This window comes from Oncorhynchus kisutch, linkage group LG20 (assembly GCF_002021735.2).
Source record: "Oncorhynchus kisutch isolate 150728-3 linkage group LG20, Okis_V2, whole genome shotgun sequence".
Classification (NCBI taxonomy): domain Eukaryota; kingdom Metazoa; phylum Chordata; class Actinopteri; order Salmoniformes; family Salmonidae; genus Oncorhynchus; species Oncorhynchus kisutch.
Window position 1 is genome coordinate 9,043,867 of NC_034193.2, and position 20,796 is coordinate 9,064,662.

Genomic DNA, 20,796 nt, shown 5'->3' on the forward strand with positions numbered 1-20,796 from the left:
TTTGTGAAATGGTCACCATGGCAACATATGGCTTCTAGATAATGCTGAAGGTTTTGTATGCATTGGTAAATCTTATCTTAGTTTTCCACACGATTTCCAAAGAGGCCCATACCATCCTAAGAAGGGTTAACTTGCACACAATGATCTCAATACTCTTTGACATGTTCAGACAGAGAGAGAGGGACAAGCTCGTTTTAGCCATGTAATCAATATACATACAGTAAAACATAATCAGTTCCCCATCATCCTTTTGGCCCAATCTACAAGTACGCCAAAACAAACCTAATTTATTCTTATTACAGATACCGAAGTCAGTTTGCCGTATTCTTGGTAAATATGGAGTTGTGTCCAGCACAGCGATGCATCTAATTAGGACTTGTCACATTTATGAGACCTCATTAAAAAAACATGGATAGATTTTCAGTGGGGGAGATTGTAGTATACACTGAGACAGACAAGTGAGTGTGGTGGTGTGTTGTCTGCGTGTAGTCTGTGTGTGTGTGTGTGTGTGCGCGCGCGCGCGCGCGCGTTGTCTGTGTGTGCATGTGTGTGTATGCACATGTGTGTCGTCTGTGTGTGTGTGTGTGACCTTGTGTTGTAGGGCTTGGCTCTGTATTTAGGTGGAACATGAAGCAGCGTGGAGGTTCTTATCTCCCCTGTCTGTTTTGGAGTGGAACACACATCGCCTGCCTGGGGGGATCGCTGCCTGGCCTGGAATGTCCTGCTGGAAACGTCTATAATTGGCTGAACACGACAAATCAGAGGTCACCTGTCAGGATGCTGGTCAAACTCCACGCAGACAGGAAATGATGAGTTCAAAACAACTGGGAACTCAACAAAAAAAAACTAGCTCTGACTGGGCAAAATCATTTTGAACGGTCATCCAACTCGGAACTCATTGTCGGTAACTCTGGCCTCTTTCTAGAGCTCCGACTTCAATATCACTTATGTCATGATTTGACCTCATTTTTCGAGTTCCCAGTTGCCTTGAACACACCATGAGTGGAGATGAGATGGATAATAAGCTGTTCCGTAGGTTTCTGGGAGACGTGTGGAGCCCGGAGAGATGAATTGGAAGGAAGATAAGATAAGGAAGACATTTGAAGGAAGACATTTGAAGGATATGAGATGTTCCATTCCTGTGTGACCAACTGGCTATCAAACCCAGGATGTCCATGCAACTCAAGACTGCGCATTAGCTCTGGCAGAGAACACAAGTCCTCAGGTTTCAGCAAAGTATGTAGGTCTAACATAGTATCTACGTCTGTCAAATATTGCCGTATATGATGTACTGTATTGCATGCAGCTGAAAAGTCAAACCACAATCAGTGTCTTTCTCCCTCGAACATCCCTCTTACTCTGGATTTCATTGGACTTTCCACTTGCAATATCACAAGACAGTGGTCCATATAAAACAAAAGCGACCCAAAAACTTCTTCAATTTTAATGAAAATTCCACTCAGGTGTGTTGGACATGATGAACAACGTAAATAATCAACGACATATTATCAAACTACCATACTCCTCCCAAAGATGTAATTACAGAACAGCCAATCTGACCCGTGATGAACAGTCAGCTTCACTGATAGGATCTCCAAAGTTTTGGCTCGTGCTGACCAAAATCTTAATATAGGAGTTGGTATTCTGTTGTTTTTGCTCTAGCCGGCTCCCCTAGCCAACGGCTGGGTATGTCAGCTAAAACCTTTAAAAAATACGAGCCTCGCAGCCTCTCTGCCGTGTTTTGTTTGGCCTATGGGATAGGCAGCTTTCAATTGGAGACATCTAAGGCAGCATGTGATGGATTCTCTGCTCTCCACTAATGAAGCCCATGTCCATAATCAGACAAGGAGGAGGTTGACTGGTTGTGTTGGCCTTCCAAAAGACGAGGAGGAAGCTGAGTATTGAGCTGACTGGTTGTGTAGGCCTTCCAACAGATGAGGAGGAAGCTGAGTCTATTGAGCTGACTGGTTGTGTAGGCCTTCCAACAAATGAGGAGGAAGCTGAGTCTATTGGGCTGATTGGTTGTGTAGGCCTTCCAACAGATGAGGAGGAAGCGGAGTCTATTGGGCTGATTGGTTGTGTAGGCCTTCCAACAGATGAGGAGGAAGCGGAGTCTATTGGGCTGATTGGTTGTGTAGGCCTTCCACTGGTTCATTCTACTGTATCTGCAGGTGAACCACACATTGGCTCTATTGTGGGAGGTAATAGATGGCTTTTCACTCAATTGTCTCCTAAAGCACTTTGTATTGTGTTAGTGTTTTTACAAGTCAAGCACTACATCATGTGCTCTCTCGGAGTCTGCAACTACATCATGTGCTCTCTCGGAGTCTGCAACTACATCATGTGCTCTCTCGGAGTCTGCAACTACATCATGTGCTCTCTCGGAGTCTGCAACTACATCATGTGCTCTCTCGGAGTCTGCAACTACATCATGTGCTCTCTCGGAGTCTGCAACTACATCATGTGCTCTCGCGAGTCTGCAACTACATCATGTGCTCTCTCGGAGTCTGCAACTACATCATGTGCTCTCTCGAGTCTGCAACTACATCAAGAGAATAAAGGTGAGGAAGGAAACTGGGAAATATTCCTATTAAACACCAGGAAACAATTCCCATCTAACCACAGTAAGCCTTATTCCGAACACATGTTGAGGTTTGGTTGCCTCAAAATCTAATATAAAACCTTGTTGTAGTTTCCGTCCGCCCCACAGACTATGTTAGGTCCACAGGACAGGTGAGACAGTTCGGAGCATACAAGCCTTAGCTGGGAGAAAAATAATAAAACACATTATATAACTTTTTTTTAAATAGAATAATAAAATGCCTTGATGTTGAGAGTGTGTTGATGTCTACCACACAAATCACATTGCTTGAAAAGGAGGCATGTGGGACCTGGCGACGCCACTTTGTGTTTGTGGGCCTGCTTGTTGACACGAGTTCTTTATATCCTATAATTGTTTTGATTTACTCATCGTTGTCCTGGAAACGGGACAGTCTTTGGGCCAGGGTTCTGTGTGCACTCCTATCATCCACAGCATGTCTATAATCACAACCATGTGCTTCCCCATTCAAATGAACATATGGTTCTAACTTCCCCCCCTATTTTGACTAATACATACCTGGGTTTCTGACTAGTAATACCCTAAAATGAATTTTTCTTCTTTTATTTGCAACACATGAGGATGGTTTGGGAGTGGGGAGCGGAGAGGGAGGAATGTTACTGAGAATGATTTCACCTTGCATGCAACCCAGCTCCATCTCTCTTTACCCTTTATTAAAGTCTGTTATAGCTGGTGCCACCATGATGTCTATATTCTCCTGTTGTTCTATATGTAGCTTCCGTTTTAGCCTCTCTATCATTACACCATCTCTATCATTACACCATCTCTATCATTACACCATCTCTATCATTACACCATCTCTATCATTACACCATCTCTATCATTACACCATCTCTATCATTACACCATCTCAGGAAAACAGTGAAGAATGGAGCCCCTACATCCAAAACAGATTTAATCAACTTCCTCATACAGCCTTTATCCATTCACTTAAATGCCACAGATATTATCAATAACTGAGAACACAGAATGCGGTCTATATCTTTGTCTCTTATGAGGTCTCTCTCGTTCCTTCCTCCTCTCCTGTGAGCTGAATCAAAGCTGCATACTGTTTTCCTTTCCACCGAGAGGATTTTCTGTCCTTGAGAAAAAAATTCACCATCCAAAGCTCGTCTGATTCTGTCTCGTATCCATAATACAACACCTGGAAAAAGAAACTGTCCGTTTACCTCTGCTGCCCTCGGGTTTGAAAGCTTTAGGGGCCGTCTTCACCACCACGTGCGAGAGCTGTTTTTGAGCATTTTGTTACACACCTAATAATAGAATACACTGAAATGGATGAGCTCATTGTTCCTGCAGAGCTCAAGGCGAGGGTCTGGGAGAAAGATTTACATTTCTGACAGGTTAAAAAATATATATATATTCTTCCTGGCAAACAGCTGATGAATGAATAATAATGTCATGGCTTAGATTAGATCAATGTCATTATTTACGTAACAGAATCATATCGCATCTTACTGATACCTCAGAGACTATACTATAATAGGTCTGCGTACTTAGAGTGGGTAAAGTAAGCTGCCTGCCTGCCTAAATTGAACATTAATTCCAGGCAACCTTCAAGCTTCTTTAATGAAGTTAATAGATCTGTCTGTAGTGATTGATGTTTTGTAGTCAACCATCCCTCTTCTAATTCACTCATATTCATCCATGCTTTCCTACTTTACAAACCGCTAAAGATCAATCCACAGTACTCCCATCTTATTTCTGCTTCCCTGTTGGCATAGAGGAGTAAAAACATTCAATTATGTCTTCATTTTCTCTGAATTTAGGTTCTACAGCTGGTCAGAGAGACAATCATTAGTTTAGACATGCATTCATACAGACACATATACTGTATATCTCCAATAGATCTGCTTTGCTGAATTAGAGCATGTGGTATCACACGATACTGTCCATCACTGTTTCAGTCCAGCCAATGAGACCATGTTTCAGAAGTACAGTATAGCTGGCCCATCTCTTAGAACACACGATACAATTGAGTGGAATGTCATAAAGCCATGGAATGACTCTCTCCACCAGAGCTGTGAGTGGCAGAAGAGCAGCTGGTCCATCACAGGGACTCTCATCTTGTTAATAAGCTGTTGGAGACTGAGGGCAGAAGCAGCACCAAATACCAGTGCCACCTCATCCACTTAAGAGTACATTCAGAGTGAACCATAGTGTGTTTGTTTCTCTCTCTCTCTCTCTCTCTCTCTCTCTCTCTCTCTCTCTCTCTCTCTCTCTCTCTCTCTCTCTCTCTCTCTCTCTCTCTCTCTCTCTCTCTCTCTCTCTCTCTCTCTCTCTCTCTCTCTCTCTCTCTCTCTCTCTCTCTCTCTCTCTCTCTCTCTCTCTCTCTCTCTCTCTCTCTCTCTCTCTCTCTCTCTCTCTCTCTCTCTCTCTCTCTCTCTCTCTCTCTCTCTCTCTCTCTCTCTCTCTCTCTCTCTCTCTCTCTCTCTCTCTCTCTCTCTCTCTCTCTCTCTCTCTCTCTCTCTCTCGTTTTAGCAACAAAGGTAATGATGATTTATTTATGTCAACTAATCCTCCGTCGTCTTCAAGCCTTTCTCCGTTCGGAGGTGAGCGGTGGTTCGATGATGAATGAAATTTCACGGTTGAATTAAGAGCTTAAAACAACCGCAAAGGAAACACATTCCACCTGCTGCCTATAAAGAAAATGCCCGGCCCTAGTTGTTAGTGTGTTTTTATTAACTCCTCGCTCTCATAGTCCCGATCAAATCTGAGATATAGCTTTTGGCAATTGTGTAGAGAGCACTTTTGTAAGATGAGAGCGCTTGCCAAGAAGTAAACAAATGCTTAGAACAGAACATTACTATTACCACTGAAGTATTACCCCTGTAACCATGGCGTCTGATCTCTGAGCTGCACACGGTCCTCTAGTAGTTATAGTTACAACGAGTTAGACACATTTGTTTGGAAACAGAGCCATTCATCAATAGGATGACATCAAGGGGATATCAACGTACATGCTCATACTAACATTTCATAAAATTAGTCCTCTTATCTACAGTCGTGGCCAAAAGTTTTGAGAATGACACAAATATTAATTTTCACAGTCTGCTGCCTCAGTTTGTATGACGGCAATTTGCATATACTCCAGAATGTTATGAAGAGTGATCAGATGAATTGAAATTAATTGCAAAGTCCCTCTTTGCCATGCAAAATGAACGGAATCCCCAAAAAAGCATTTCCACTGCATTTCAGCCCTGCCACAAAAGGACCGGCTGACATCATGTCAGTGATTCTCTCGTTAACACAGGTGTGAGTGTTGACGAGGACAAGGTTGGAGATCACTCTGTCATGCTGATTGAGTTCGAATAACAGACTGGAAGCTTCAAAAGGAGGGTGGTGCTTGGAATCATTGTTCTTCCTCTGTCAACCATGGTTAACTGCAAGGAAACACGTGCCATCATCATTGCTTTGCACAAAAAGGGCTTCACAGGCAAGGATATTGCTGCCAGTAAGATTGCACCTAAATCAACCATTTATCGGATCATCAAGAACTTCAGGGAGAGTGGTTCAATGGTTGTGAAGAAGGCTTCAGGGTAGAGGTCGACCGATTAATCGGAATGGCCGATTAATTAGGGACGATTTCAAGTTTTCATAACAATCGGAAATGCCGATTTAAAAAAAATGTTTATACCTTTATTTAACTAGGCAAGTCCGTTAACCTCTTGGAACTACCCATCCCGGGTAGAGGTAAAACCTTGAAATCAGCCCTTGCAGAAAGCCAGTGTAGCACTATCTGTATTTCAATGTAAAGCATCTCTTTAATAATTCTTCCTGTATAATATAAGTATAATAGTCCTTATAACAAATCATGATAACATTGGATAGATAGATACATGTGCATGTGTAGCATGTGACAATAGCAGGATCAAGGATAGCAGGATGACGATCATTTGAATCAGCTTTGTAGTGATAAGTCAAAAACAACAATGTGCACCCCTTTAAGAACACATTCTTATTTTCAATGACGGCCTAGGAACGGTGGGTTAACTGCCTCGTTCAGGGGCAGAACGACAGATTTTCACCTTGTCAGCACGGGGGATTCAATCTTGCAACCTTAGAGTTAACTAGTCCAACGGAATAACGACCTGCCTCTCTCTCGTTGCACTCCACGAGGAGCCTGCCTGTTACGCGAATGCAGTAAGCCAAGGTAAGTTGCTAGCTAGCATTAAACTTATCTTATAAAAAAACAATCATAATCACTCGTTAACTACACATGGTTGATGATATTACTAGATATTATCTAGCGTGTTCTGCGTTGCATATAATCTGACTGAGCATACAAGCATACAAGTACCTAAGTATCTGACTGAGCAGTGGTAGGCAGAAGCAGGCGCGTAAACATTCATTCAAACAGCACTTTCGTGCGTTTTGCCAGCAGCTCTTTGTTGTGCGTCAAGCATTGCGCTGTTTATGACTTCAAGCCTATCAACTCCCGAGATGAGGCTGGTGTAACCGAAGTGAAATGGCTAGCTAGTTAGCGTCACTCGCTCTGAGCCTTTCAGTAGTTGTTCCCCTTGCTCTGCATGGGTAACGCTGCTTCGATGGTGGCTGTTGTCGGAAGCTGTACTGTTATACTGGCAATACTAAAGTGCCTATAAGAACATCTAATAGTCAAAGGTTAATGAAATACAAATGGTAAAGAGGGAAATAGTCCTATAATTCCTATAATAACTACAACCTAAAACGTCTTACCTGGGAATATTGAAGACTCATGTTAAAAGGAACCACCAGCTTTCATATGTTCTCATGTTCTGAGCAAGGAACTGAAACGTTTGTTTTTGCATTATTTAAACCAAATTGAACATGTTTCATTATTTACTTGAGGCTAAATTAATTTAATGATGTATTATATTAAGTTAAAACAAGTGTTCATTCAGTGTTGTTGTAATTGTCATTATTACAAATAAATAAAAAATTTAAATAGGCAGATTAATCGGTATTGGCTTTTTTGGTCCTCCAATAATCGATATTGGCATTGGCGTTGAAAAATCATAATCGGTCGACCTCTACTTCAGGGCGCCGAAGAAAGTCCAGCAAGCGCCAGGACCGTCTCCTAAATTTGATTCAGCTGCGGTACCGGGGCACCACCAGTACAGAGCTTGCTCAGGAATGGCAGCAGGCAGGTGTGAGTGCATCTGCACGCACAGTGAGGCGAAGAGTTTTGGAGGATGGCCTGGTGTCAAGAAGGGCAGCAAAGAAGCCACTTCTCTCCAGGAAAAACATCAGGGACAGACTGATATTCTGCAAAAGGTACAGGGGTTGGACTGCTGAGGACTCGGGTAAAGTCATTTTCTCTGATGAATCCCCTTTCCGATTGTTTGGGGCATCCAGAAAAAAGCTTGTCCGGAGAAGACAAGGTTAGCGCTACCATCAGCCCTGTGTCATGCCAACAGTAAAGCATCCTGAGACCATTCATGTGTGGGGTTGCTTCTCAGCCAAGGCAGTGGGCTCACTCACAATTTTGCCTAAGAATACAGCCATGAATAAAGAATGGTACCAACACATCCTCCGAGAGCAACTTCTTCCAACCATCCAGGAACATTTTGGTGATGAACAATACCTTTTCCAGCATGATGGAGCACCTTGCCATAAGGCATAACTATGTGGCTTGGGGAACAAAACATCGATATTTTGGGTCCATGGCCAGGAAACTCCCCAGACCTTAATCCCATTGAGAACAATCCTCAAGAGGTGGGTGAACAAACAAAAACCCACAAATTCTGACAAACTCCTAGCATTGATTATGCAAGAATGGGCTGCCATCAGTCAGGATGTGGCCCAGAAGTTAATTGACAGCATGCCAGGGCGGATTGCAGAGGTCTTGAAAAAGAAGGGTCAACACTGCAAATATGGACTCTTTGCATCAACTTCATGTAATTGTCAATAAAAGCCTTTGACACTTATGAAAAGCTTGTAATTATACTTCAGTATTCCATAGTAACGTCTGACAAAAATATCTAAAGACACTGAAGCAGCAAACTTTGGGGAAATTTATATTTGTGTCATTCTCAAAACTTTTGTCCACGGCTATAGTACTGGAGATATGCATCTTTCCTTTTCAAGACGCCTCGATATGTATGTAGATACCTGGGCTCCGATACAGGAACCATACGTTTTAGTTTGAAATGATTCAGTACGATTCGGTTTGATTAGAGAACGAATCGATGCGATTCGGTTTGATTAGAAAACGAATCGATGCGATTCGGTTTGATTAGAGAACGAATCGATGTGATTCGGTTTGATGCTTTACGATGCACTAACATTTGTTGCAAAAACACATTCATTTTCAATTCTAAATTAAAATTGGCTACTGATGGAGCTCATGAGCTGGGCCTCTCTGAGCTGGATCTGTCTGAGATTACTTCTGTATGTGTGAATTATGTATGTCTATGGTGTATGTACTATGTAGGCACCTAATCTGATCCATAAGAAAGGCAAGGTATCTACCACCCCACTGCCACTACCAGATTAGGGCCATAAAGGACAGTAGGCATCTACCACCCCACTACCCCTAAGAGATTAGGACCATAAAGGAGACTAGGCATCTACCACCACACTACCACTAAGAGATTAGGACCATAAAGGAGACTAGGTATCTACCACCCCACTGCCACTACCAGATTAGGGCCATAAAGGACACTAGGAATCTACCACCCCACTACCACTAAGAGATTAGGACCATAAAGGAGACTAGGCATCTACCACCCCACTACCACTAAGAGATTAGGACCATAAAGGAGACTAGGTATCTACCACCCCACTACCACTAGCAGATTAGGGCCATAAAGGAGACTAAGGCATCTACCACCCCACTACCACTAACAGATTAGGGCCATAAAGGACACTAGGCATCTACCACCCCACTACCACTAACAGATTAGGACCATAAAGAAGACTAGGTATCTACCACCCCACTGCCACTAACAGATTAGGACCATAAAGGAGACTAGGCATCTACCACCCCACTGCCACTACCAGATTAGGACCATAAAGGAGACTAGGTATCTACCACCCCACTGCCACTACCAGATTAGGACCATAAAGGAGACTAGGCATCTACCACCCCACTACCACTAACAGATTAGGACCATAAAGGAGACTAGGTATCTACCACCCCACTGCCACTACCAGATTAGGACCATAAAGGAGACTAGGCATCTACCACCCCACTGCCACTACCAGATTAGGACCATAAAGGAGACTAGGCATCTACCACCCCACTGCCACTACCAGATTAGGGCCATAAAGGAGACTAGGCATCTACCACCCCACTGTCACTACCAGATTAGGACCATAAAGGAGACTAGGCATCTACCACCCCACTGCCACTACCAGATTAGGGCCATAAAGGAGACTAGGCATCTACCACCCCACTGCCACTACCAGATTAGGACCATAAAGGAGACTAGGCATCTACCACCCCACTGCTACTACCAGATTAGGGCCATAAAGGAGACTAGGCATCTACCACCTCACTACAACTAGCAGATTAGGACCATAAGGAAGACTAGGTATCTACCACCCCACTACAACTAGCAGATTAGGACCATAAGGAAGACTAGGTATCTACCGCCCAACTACCACTACCAGATTAGGGGGTCAATGTAGCCTGTTTTCATCCCCCCACCTTGGTTCTGAAATCACCATCACCCTAATTAACTTGTCCTTCATGCAGATTAAGTGTTTGAGCTAGTATAAATGTATAAATAAATGTATTGTTTACAAATTTGCTATAACATAGGCAATGAAAATATATATATATATATATATCACAATTTTAAATTTCACCCCATCTCAAAATCGAATGATTTTGACCGTTTGGTAGCTATTGAGTGATCTTCACTTTTCCTCTGGCATCAGGCATGCTTCGTAACAGTGACTGCTATATCTGTATAGCAAAACATTACCATACACTGATTGGTTAAAGCAAAACTACCAAAACTATTGCTGATGGTGAACCTGAACAATCTAGATAAAATACATTATAAGCTTCGATTAGCAGGTATTAGCAGGTTGTTATTCCAGTAAAACACAATTTTCAACTGCGCATTGAACAATAACCTAGCAAATGACATAGTCTGTCAGTCAACTAACAAATCCTAATATCAGGCAAGCCATTTCATCAATAGTATGCTGAAGGTGCCGATCAAATTTCAGGAACAGGCCACCTCTCTCGCGTTGGTCAGGGCGCAGTTTAAACTATGCTACTGATATTGCCCCGGGGTTGTTCGGCCTGAACAAACTTGTAGATCAATAACTGTGAACACTGTTACAAGCAGTTCGACACTGAAGGAGCAGACGAAATCAGTTGTCACAAAAGATGAAAAGATGATAGGTCGCCTATTTTCAGAAGGTCGAAATAATGGAACATGACCCCCTAAAAAAATGTGAACCGCGATTCACAAGGTTTGAATCTATTTTCTGACCGATGCTTAAGCTACATTTGGATCAGATTGGGGTCCGCAGACCGATTGAGTCGATTTTCTGACCGATGCATATGCTACATTTGGATCAGATTGGGGTCCGCAGACCGATTTTAAATCAGGGACCGATGCGTATTGGTGAGTCTTTACATCCCTCTCTATATCCATTGACATTTCATCAATCACTCCTCGTTTGTAATTTTGTCTTTTTGCCTTTTCGTCATTATTTGTGTTATTATTTTTTACCATCGAGGACCACTTGGGAAACAAGCGTGTTAATTAATACGTTTAAGTGATATCCTCTGGGTCCACATTGTACATTTTCTAGTATATATGTCTGTTACCCCAAATAAATTAAAATAAATTAAATTTTTATCTACTATAGTATTAGAACAGTGGGTGGGTGCACTTAGTTGACCCCAACCCAAGATCCCAATTACCGCAGTGATCAAGTGATCTTCTCCCGTCGCTTTATTGGTCCAGATGGGTGTAATATTCAGTCCGTGGACCAATCATCCTCCTCCAAATCAACGTGGAACTCACATGAAAGCAAGGCATTCAGGGAGGTGAACGTGCAGCACGCCAAGGAACAGATTGGAACAATACGGTTCTCCGCTGCAGGTGTCGGGAGAACCCACCCGTGCCAAACAACCTTTTCCCTCCTCCTCATCCTCTCCTTCTCCCTCGTTTGGCCAGATTAATGTAGTATTTCCCAGATTTCTATCAGGTAAAGCTGCATGTTTTCACATGAAAACCCTGTGAAGAATTACACTCGGACTGAACCCCCTTACAAATCGGTAACCGGAACGCTACCCAATCAAGATCTTTGATGTGGGGCCAGTGAGACTTGTTTGCAAGGGTATGAGGCTTGTAGTCTGTAAATACCTCTCCTTTATATAAAAGGATATCACTAATGGACAGTTCAATCTGAATATCAGGAAGTCAGTTCTTGGTTGAATTGTTTCAAGTCTCACATGACGGGAGTAATCGATCATTTGAATCAACCTGCTCTTGATAAGTTCATATGATGCCATTCAAACAACAACAAAGCCGTTCTTGGTAAACAAACAGCTGTGGAATATTTGGCTGGGGAAATGGCACCTCTCTCAACTTCATAGATAGAGCTATGAACGCAAGGACTGGCTAGCCATGGGTTGAGTCTATTGGAGTAAAACAAGTCTATATTTTACTTCAGATGGGGTACAACAGTTGAACTAACACTATGATGTATTTATAAGTTATATTCTTAAAAAAAAATCTATGTGTATATATCATTAATTTAAGTCGTATATCATTAACTTAAAATGGATGTAACAAATCACAGATAGCCCCTTTAAGTGGTTATAGGAAAAAAGCTGACTTGTATCTCCATACTGTAATCGACTTCATTTCCATCATCTGCATTGATCTGGAAGCAATGCATCTGGACGCATTAGACTCGTTGTCCAGCTATTTTATGTCAGTGCAGGATTAAGGAAATGAGACAAGGAGAGGAAACCATAAGACAATGGAGGTGCACCCATAGAGTCCTATGACTGAATCACGTCATCCTATACTAACTAGTGGAGGAGGCAGTTTGCAGTATTCTGTCATTGCAGTGAAAGTTGTCCTATGAGCTACAATGGGAGGGTATAGGCATCTAATGCCAAATGTGTGTGAACGATGCCATCCTGTGGACTCCCTCAACACCTTGACAGACTTGACATGAAGAAGGGATCTAGCCCTCTTTTCATGTCTAACTCACCATCTAAACAAGATACAAATGAAAATATTTTTAAGTATAAATGTGTATAAAAAAGTTTCTTCGAAATGAGGAATGTTGCATTTTAAACATCTACAACTTTGTTAGAGGTTTTTTAACAAAAGTCTAGATTAAAAGTCCCCCCTTCACAATAATTTTTTAAATCTTTATTTAACTAGGCAAGTCAGTTAAGTACAAATTCTTATTTTCAATGACAGCCTAGGAACAGTGGGTGAACTGCCTGTTCAGGGGCAGAACGACAGATTTGTGCCTTGTCAGCTCGGGGGTTTGAACTTGCAACCTTCCGGTTACTAGTCCAACGCTCTAACCACTAGGCTACCCTGCCGCCCCGTTTTACTGATCAAAACAAGTGCTTTTCCACTTAGGGTGGTCATATGTGATGCGCATTGAGGAGTTACAAGGTTAATACAACTACTAGAATCACATGTGAGGATAATTCATTTACTCCACCATCCTGAGAGAGAGAACAGTGCAGTCCTCATGACAACATGCCAACTACGACTCTCTGGATAGGGGCCAAGTCTGAGACGCTGCTGTGTTCATGTTAACACACAGACGCACACAGCAGAATGTTTTTTTGGCCTGCAGACGTTTACAACATCTTTATTTACAACGAGCTTAAGAAATAAGATATGGGGATTCTCGCATCACCATTATATACTTGAGTAAATTAAGAAAGGCTGCAATGAACGAATCAGACTTATCTTTACATTACATTAGAACTCTGTCATCTAGTCCTTGGCAAGAGAACCAGGAGACATGGACAAGATTCTGAAGCATTATACTGTTTTATTTAGTTCTCTCCGTCTCGGTCTCCCTCTCTATCTATCCCGGGCCTGATATGAAAGAAGAAGGAGAAGGAGAGAGGAGAAGAAGAGAGGAGAATGAGAAGGAGAAGAGAGGAGAAGGAGAGAGGAGAAGAAGAGAGAAGAAGAAGAGAGGAGAAGAAGGAGTACGAGCGAGGAGAAAAAAAAATGATTGGCTAAAGTTGAGGAGATTCCAGTTGGTTTGTCCGCCTCTTCCATTAATCTCAGACTACGACCACACATGACATAATGGAAAAGCAGTGAGGAGAGGAGAGGAGAGGGCTTCAGGAGGACTGAAGTAGGAAAAGGCTGTATTTCTCTCACCGACCCGTTCGTTCCGCAGGGAGTCCAGGGGGATACATCATTCTAAAAATACATGCTTATATCACTGGAATTCATCTTCAGACCCTTGTGATGCCAGTGGCATTTAAACTGGTTTCATTAGAAGTGAAGTTAAAAAGCAGATTAACACAGATTAATCATCAGGTTTTATGTCTTCAGAAAGTACTCACACCCCTTGACTTATTCCTGATTTTGTTGTGTTACAGCCTGAATTCAAGTGATCAAATAACAAAAATGTTCTCACCCATCTACACAAAACACCTAAATGAAAAAGTGAAAATATGTTTTAAGAAATTTTTGCAAATTTATTGAAAATAAAATGCTGAAAATATTCACACCCCTGAGTAAATACGTTACATTCCCCATTGGCAGTGATGACAGCAAGTCTTTCTGGGTGAGCTTTCCACACCTGGATTGTAAAATATTTGCACATTATTCTAATTTAAATTCTTCAAGCTCTGTCAAGTTTATTGATCATTGCTAGACAGCCATTTTCAAGTCTTGCCATAGATGTTCAACAAATTTAAGTCAAAAGGGTAACTGGGCCACTCAGAAACGTTCAATTTCGTCTTGGTAAGAAACTCTCCAGTGCATATTTGGCCTTGTGTTTTAGGTTATTGTCCTGCTGAAAGGTGAGTTTGTCTCCCGGTGTCTGTTGGAGAGCAGACTGTAGCAGGTTTTCCTCTAGGATTTTGCCTGTGATTACTGTAGATCTATTCCGTTTATTTTATCCTGAAAAACTCCCCAGTCCTTGCCGTTGACAAGCATACACATAATATGATGCAGCCTCCACTATGCTAGAAAATATGGAGAGTGGTACTCAGTAATGTGTTGTGTTGGATTTGCCCCAAACATAACACTTTGTATTCAGAACATAAAGATAATTTCTTTGCCACATTTTTGGCAGATTTAATGTAGTGCCTTATTGCAAAGGATGCATGTTTTGGAATGTTTTATTCTGTCCAGGCTTCCTTCTTTTTACTCTGTCATTTAGGTTAGTATGGTGGAGAAACTACAATGTTGATCCCAGTTTTCTCCTATCACAGCCATTTAACTCTTTGCCTGTTTTAAAGTCACCATTCGCCTTATGGTGAAATCTCTGAGCGGTTTCTTTCTTCTCCAGCAACTGAGTTATCAATGATGCCTGTATGTCCGTAGTGACTGGGTGTATTGATACACCATCCAAAGTGTAATTAAAAACTTCACCTCAAAGGGAATGATTCAATGTCTGTTTTGTTTTTATCCATCTACTATCTACCAATTGGTGCCATTCTTTGCAAGGCTTTGGAAAACCTCCCTGGTCTTTGTGGTTGAATCTGTGTTTAAAATTCACTGATTGACTGAGGGACCTTACAGATAATTTGTATGTGTGGGGTACAGAGACGAGGTGGTCATTCAAAAATCATGTTAAACACTATTATTGCACACAGAGTCCATGCAACTTATTATGTGACTTGTTAAACACATTTGTTCTCCTGAACTTATTTAGACTTGCTATAACAGAGGTGTTAAATACTTATTGACTCAAGACATTTCAGCTTTTTATTTTTTATTCATTCAAAATAGAATTCCACTTTGGCATTATGGGATATTGTGTGTAAGCCAGTGACAAAACAAGCTCAATTGAATCCATGGCAGAAATTATTAGTCACTTTCTTTCTTTCAGAAGGCCTTTATGGAATTCTGAAGTTGTGGAAGAAAATAAGATTAATTAGATTGACGGGAATCTTCATATGATTTGTTATCACGTGTGATTGATTCAGCCAATCCCATCAATCTGCTGATCACTATCATTAGTATTGTCAACGTCAAAGTTGAATTGGTCTTTAGCCAGCTAAACCTAGCAATTTTAAGATAATACCTAGGATCAGGATTCAAATCAGCGACCTTGTACTATGGCAAGCGTTTTACATAATACTTAGAAAATGTTATTCATGTTTATATGTTTTCATTTCATTTGAATTATAACTAATAGTGTTAAAACTCACCCTTCTTGCTCACATTGGTTGAGGGCTGCTTCCTGGTTGTGTGGTTGCTGAGGTCCTTCTTGTCTTGGGGGTCCTCATTGTCCTCTTCAGTCTTTAGGTGTCCAGGACTTTGCCTGTTCTCCTTACCGTGGACAGACAGCTCAGTAGTTTTCACTGCATTCATGCTGTGTTTCTCTCTGTATGACTACTTTACTGGGAATCACATCCTGTCAGAGAGAGAGAGAGGACAAATCCTGTCAAAATCAGTTCCCCTGTGTGATTGAGTGAGTGAGTGAGTGAGAGAGAGTGAGTGAGAGAGAGAGAGAGAAAGAGAGCGAGAAAGAGAGCTAGAGGACATCCTTTCACGACTGAATTGGCCGATATTATAATATCACAGAGGCCACCATGCAGGATATTGTTGCTGCCTCAGCGTCTGTCCACTCCAGGTTAAAAACAACAGCTGGTCAATTAAAATCCAACTGACATCACAAAACGAGAAATATATACGCCACAGACAAGTCACACCACGAGAAATCTATGCTTTCACATTTTCAATGACCGTGTGTTTCTACACCCTGTGGTTGTTAACCATTATGTTAGTGTGTGCCGTTCCAACAGTGTTTTGTATTGTCCCCAGTCCACCTGACCGTGCTGCTGCTCCAGTTTCAACTGTTCTGCCTTATTATTATTCGACCATGCTGGTCATTTATGAACATTTGAACATCTTGGCCATGTTCTGTTATAATCTTCACCCGGCACAGCCAGAAGAGGACTGGCCACCCCACATAGCCTGGTTCCTCTCTAGGTTTCTTCCTAGGTTTTGGCCTTTCTAGGGAGGTTTTCCTAGCCACCGTGCTTCTACACCTGCATTGCTTGCTGTTTGGGGTTTTAGGCTGGGTTTCTGTACAGCACTTTGAGATATCAGCTGATGTACGAAGGGCTATATAAATACATTTGATTTGATTGTCTTTAGTTTAGAATCCATCTGAGCCTGGAGAAGGCACAGCGACGGCACAGCGACCAGCATGCTGCATGAGTCCGTCTGTTTACAGAGCTTAAGGCCGTGGACAAGTCCTGCTTCTCTCGCCATCCGCCCTCCACATCAGCCAACTTCTTCATTTACAGAGTTTACAAAGAGCAGACCTTCTTCCCCCTTCTTCCTTATTCCCAAATAATAAACACTCCATGTTCAGCGGATTCAGTAGCATTGAGAGAAAACCGTCGAGGTGAAAAACGAGGCCCCTCACTCTCGTCCATAGACAAGCCAAGTCTTCTGTTCTGCCCAGGGCCCCGTACATCATCGTCCACTAAGGGGTCTCACAGGGCACCGTGAACTTGCATCACTGTTTTCTTTAATAATCTCTGTTTGGAGAACCACTCTGATGCTTAAGAGGACAAGCATTCCCTCATATGTCACGCCTCCTGAAAACAGCTGAGGTATAAAAAAGCTAAGTCGGCCAGTCTGCCCGGTTACAGGGTGTCGGATAAGTAAAGGTCTAAATATTTTAATAATGGAAACCTATTAGTGAGTAGATGTATAATGAAAACGTGTTAAACTAATAGTCCTAATGCAATCCTTCCCAAACCTGTCAATTTATACAAGCCTTTCACGACTAGACAATTTATAGTTAGTTACATTCATAATATGACACATTTACTTGACACATAGCAGACCATTTTCATTACAAGTCAAGGTTAGCTGCCTTACAAAATGACGCCACAGCCATTCGCCAAGACTTGACCAAACAACCATGAGAGGGAAAGGAGAGCCCATTGGAAATGTACTTATCTGTGTGGTAAGACAGATACAGTATCTCTGTAGTGCACGTTGAGCAGACAAAAAGGGGGCTTGTATACGGCCCATAAACACGAGCTGGGGGGAAACAATAACAAAGCCAAGCATTTACGTCAGAAACAAGACAACACTTGTAGTAAATTACCCTCCATAAAATAGCAGAACAGAAAACATGCCTCTATGCACTCCTCTTTTAATGAGGTCTTAACTGATGGGCCGGAGGTTGAAAGCCCACCCATCGCCAAGGAACGAGGGAGCCCACCCTGGCCATGTTATATCACAGGGACAGCCTAACCAAGGCCAGGGCGGGACAGGACAGATATGGCTGGCATAGTGTGTGGCCTACATTGGCGTTAGCTATAGGATGACAATTACAGGAGAAGAACAAACAAATCCCCTCAATCCATAGATTGTAGATGCTTCAGTCAATGTGATGAAACATTGGAACAAGTTCTAGAACGGGTTCTAATGCTATGTTCTGATCTCCATTATAGATACCTGCCCAGCCCATGTCCAGGGTAAGGTGGGACTGAAGTGCAGAACGTGGCCCAAAACACCCAACTCTGCATCTTCAAAACATGTTTGTTATTTGCCGATGGTATCTGGATGCTTAAGAGTGGGCTATCCCGTAAGACAGAGTTGGGTAAGACAGAGTGGGCTATCCCGTAAGACAGAGTGGGCTATCCCGTAAGACAGAGTGGGCTATCCCGTAAGACAGAGTGGGCTATCCCGTAAGACAGAGTGGGCTATCCCGTAAGACAGAGTGGGCTATCCCGTAAGACAGAGTGGGGTAAGACAGAGTGGGGTAAGACAGAGTGGGCTATCCCGTAAGACAGAGTGGGCTATCCCGTAAGACAGAGTGGGCTATCCCGTAAGACAGAGTTGGGTAAGACAGAGTGGGGTAAGACAGAGTGGGGTAAGACAGAGTGGGCTATCCCGTAAGACAGAGTGGGGTAAGACAGAGTGGGGTAAGACAGAGTGGGGTAAGACAGAGTGGGGTAAGACAGAGTGGGGTAAGACAGAGTGGGGTAAGACAGAGTGGGGTAAGACAGAGTGGGGTAAGACAGAGTGGGGTAAGACAGAATGGGGTAAGACGTAGTGGGGTAAGACAGAGTGGGGTAAGATATTTGGTTTCCATTTAAAATGTCATTAGGTTTCCTATAAAGATGTAGAGAGGACTTCTCCAAGATCTCCTTATTGATTTCCTCAGTATGGCTGAAGACGTGGCACACACTGGTTGAATCAACGTTGTTTCCACGGCATTTCAATGAAATGACGTTGAACCAACGTGGAATAGACGTTGAATTATCGTCTGTGCCCTGGAGAGTAAGTATTATGAAGAGTAAGTCACTGTCTTGTCTTTGGACATGTGGCAATTAGAGTTTCTCCTGACCTTATCGATTCCCTCAGTTTGGAGAAAGAACCCTGGATGTGTCATCATACCCTCTCTCTAATGGTAAACAGACAGAGGAGTAATGTAAAGTAGTAATCTGAGCCACATTTCACTTTCCCGTTGTCGGTGCCTGCATTGGTTTTAGTGGTGATACATGAAGTCTTATAGCACCAGAGACAGCTAGCTCCCTGTTTGTTAGTGTGGTCAAAGTCAATGTTTATAGGCCTATATGCTATGTATGACATACATTCATCTTGTTTAGTCAATGGTTTCACTGTGTGGGCTATCCCATAATGGTTTTCAGGGGGAAAACAGTTCAACGCAGGTTACAGGTTACAGTATTAGCTTACAGAGATATCCTCCAAATCCCCAGCTCCTCTCACTGACAGATTATTATATCCAGGAATGTTGTTGTTTTCTTTTGCTTTTTTCTGTTCCTGTTGGACCACCAGAGCTGAGCTGAGGGCTGGCTGGCTGGCCACATTTACGGCTGCATGCTTTCATGACTGGTCTTATTTATGTCAGGGTTAAGCAAAGACTTCCACCACTGGGAATTAATACATGTTCAATTGAAGCTAATTAGGATATTCTAGTCGCTTATCGTATTATATTATAGTCCTGCGATAGTTGCTGGCACACAAACTGTAGTCCTTCTTTAACCATGTCATTTGGAGGCACCTATTGTAGAGGCACCTATTGTAGAGGCACCTATCGTAGAGGCACCTATCGTAGAGGCACCTATCGTAGAGGCACCTATCGTAGAGGCACCTATCGTAGAGGCACATATCGTGGCGGCACCTATTGTGGCGGCACCTATCGCAGAGGCACCTATCGTAGAGGCACCTATCGTAGAGGTACCTATCGTAGAGGCACCTATCGTAGAGGCACCTATCGTAGAGGCACATATCGTGGCGGCACCTATTGTGGCGGCACCTATCGCAGAGGCACCTATCGTAGAGGCACCTATCGTAGAGGTACCTATCGTAGAGGCACCTATCGTAGAGGCACCTATCGTAGAGGCACCTATCGTGGCGGTGCCTCTACGATAGGTGCCGCCACGATAGGTGCCTCTACGATAGGTGCCTCTACGATAGGTGCCTCTACGATAGGTACCTCTACGATAGGTGCCTCTACGATAGGTGCCTCTACGATAGGTGCCTCTGCGATAGGTGCCGCCACGATAGGTGCCGCCACGATAGGTGCCTCTACGATAGGTGCCTCTACGATAGGTGCCTCTACGATAGGTGCCTCTACGATAGGTGCCTCTACAATAGGTGCCTCTACAATAGGTGCCTCTACAATAGGTGCCTCTACAATAGGTGCCTCCAAATGACATGGTTAAAGAAGGACTACAGTTTGTGTGCCAGCGACTACTCTACTATCGTAGAGGCACCTATCGTAGAGGCACCTATCGTAGAGCCACCTATCGCAGAGGCACCTATCGCAGAGGCACCCCTCGTAGAGGCACCTATTGTAGAGGCACCTATTGTAGAGGCACCTATCGTAGAGGCACCTATCGTAGAGGCACCTATCGCAGAGGCACCTATCGCAGAGGCACCTCTCGTAGAGGCACCTATTGTAGAGGCACCTATTGTAGAGGCACCTATTGTAGAGGCACCTAGTGTAGAGGCACCTAGTGTAGAGGCACCTATTGTAGAGGCACCTATTGTAGAGGCACCTAG

The 20,796-nt window shown here is 42.9% G+C and overlaps 1 protein-coding gene across 5 annotated transcripts in view; it reads right to left on the reverse strand.

Moving 5' to 3' along the window:
• The window catches only part of LOC109865233 (myocardin), a 164,706-nt gene that overhangs the window by 67,877 nt on the left and 76,033 nt on the right, over positions 1 to 20,796 (reverse strand). For all 5 annotated transcript variants that reach the window (XM_031799710.1, XM_031799713.1, XM_031799712.1 and 2 more), the window contains exon 3: positions 15,948 to 16,153. In XM_031799710.1, the coding sequence (XP_031655570.1) occupies positions 15,948 to 16,110 (163 nt within the window). In that variant the 5' untranslated portion in view covers positions 16,111 to 16,153. The remainder of the gene's footprint in view (positions 1 to 15,947; positions 16,154 to 20,796) is intronic.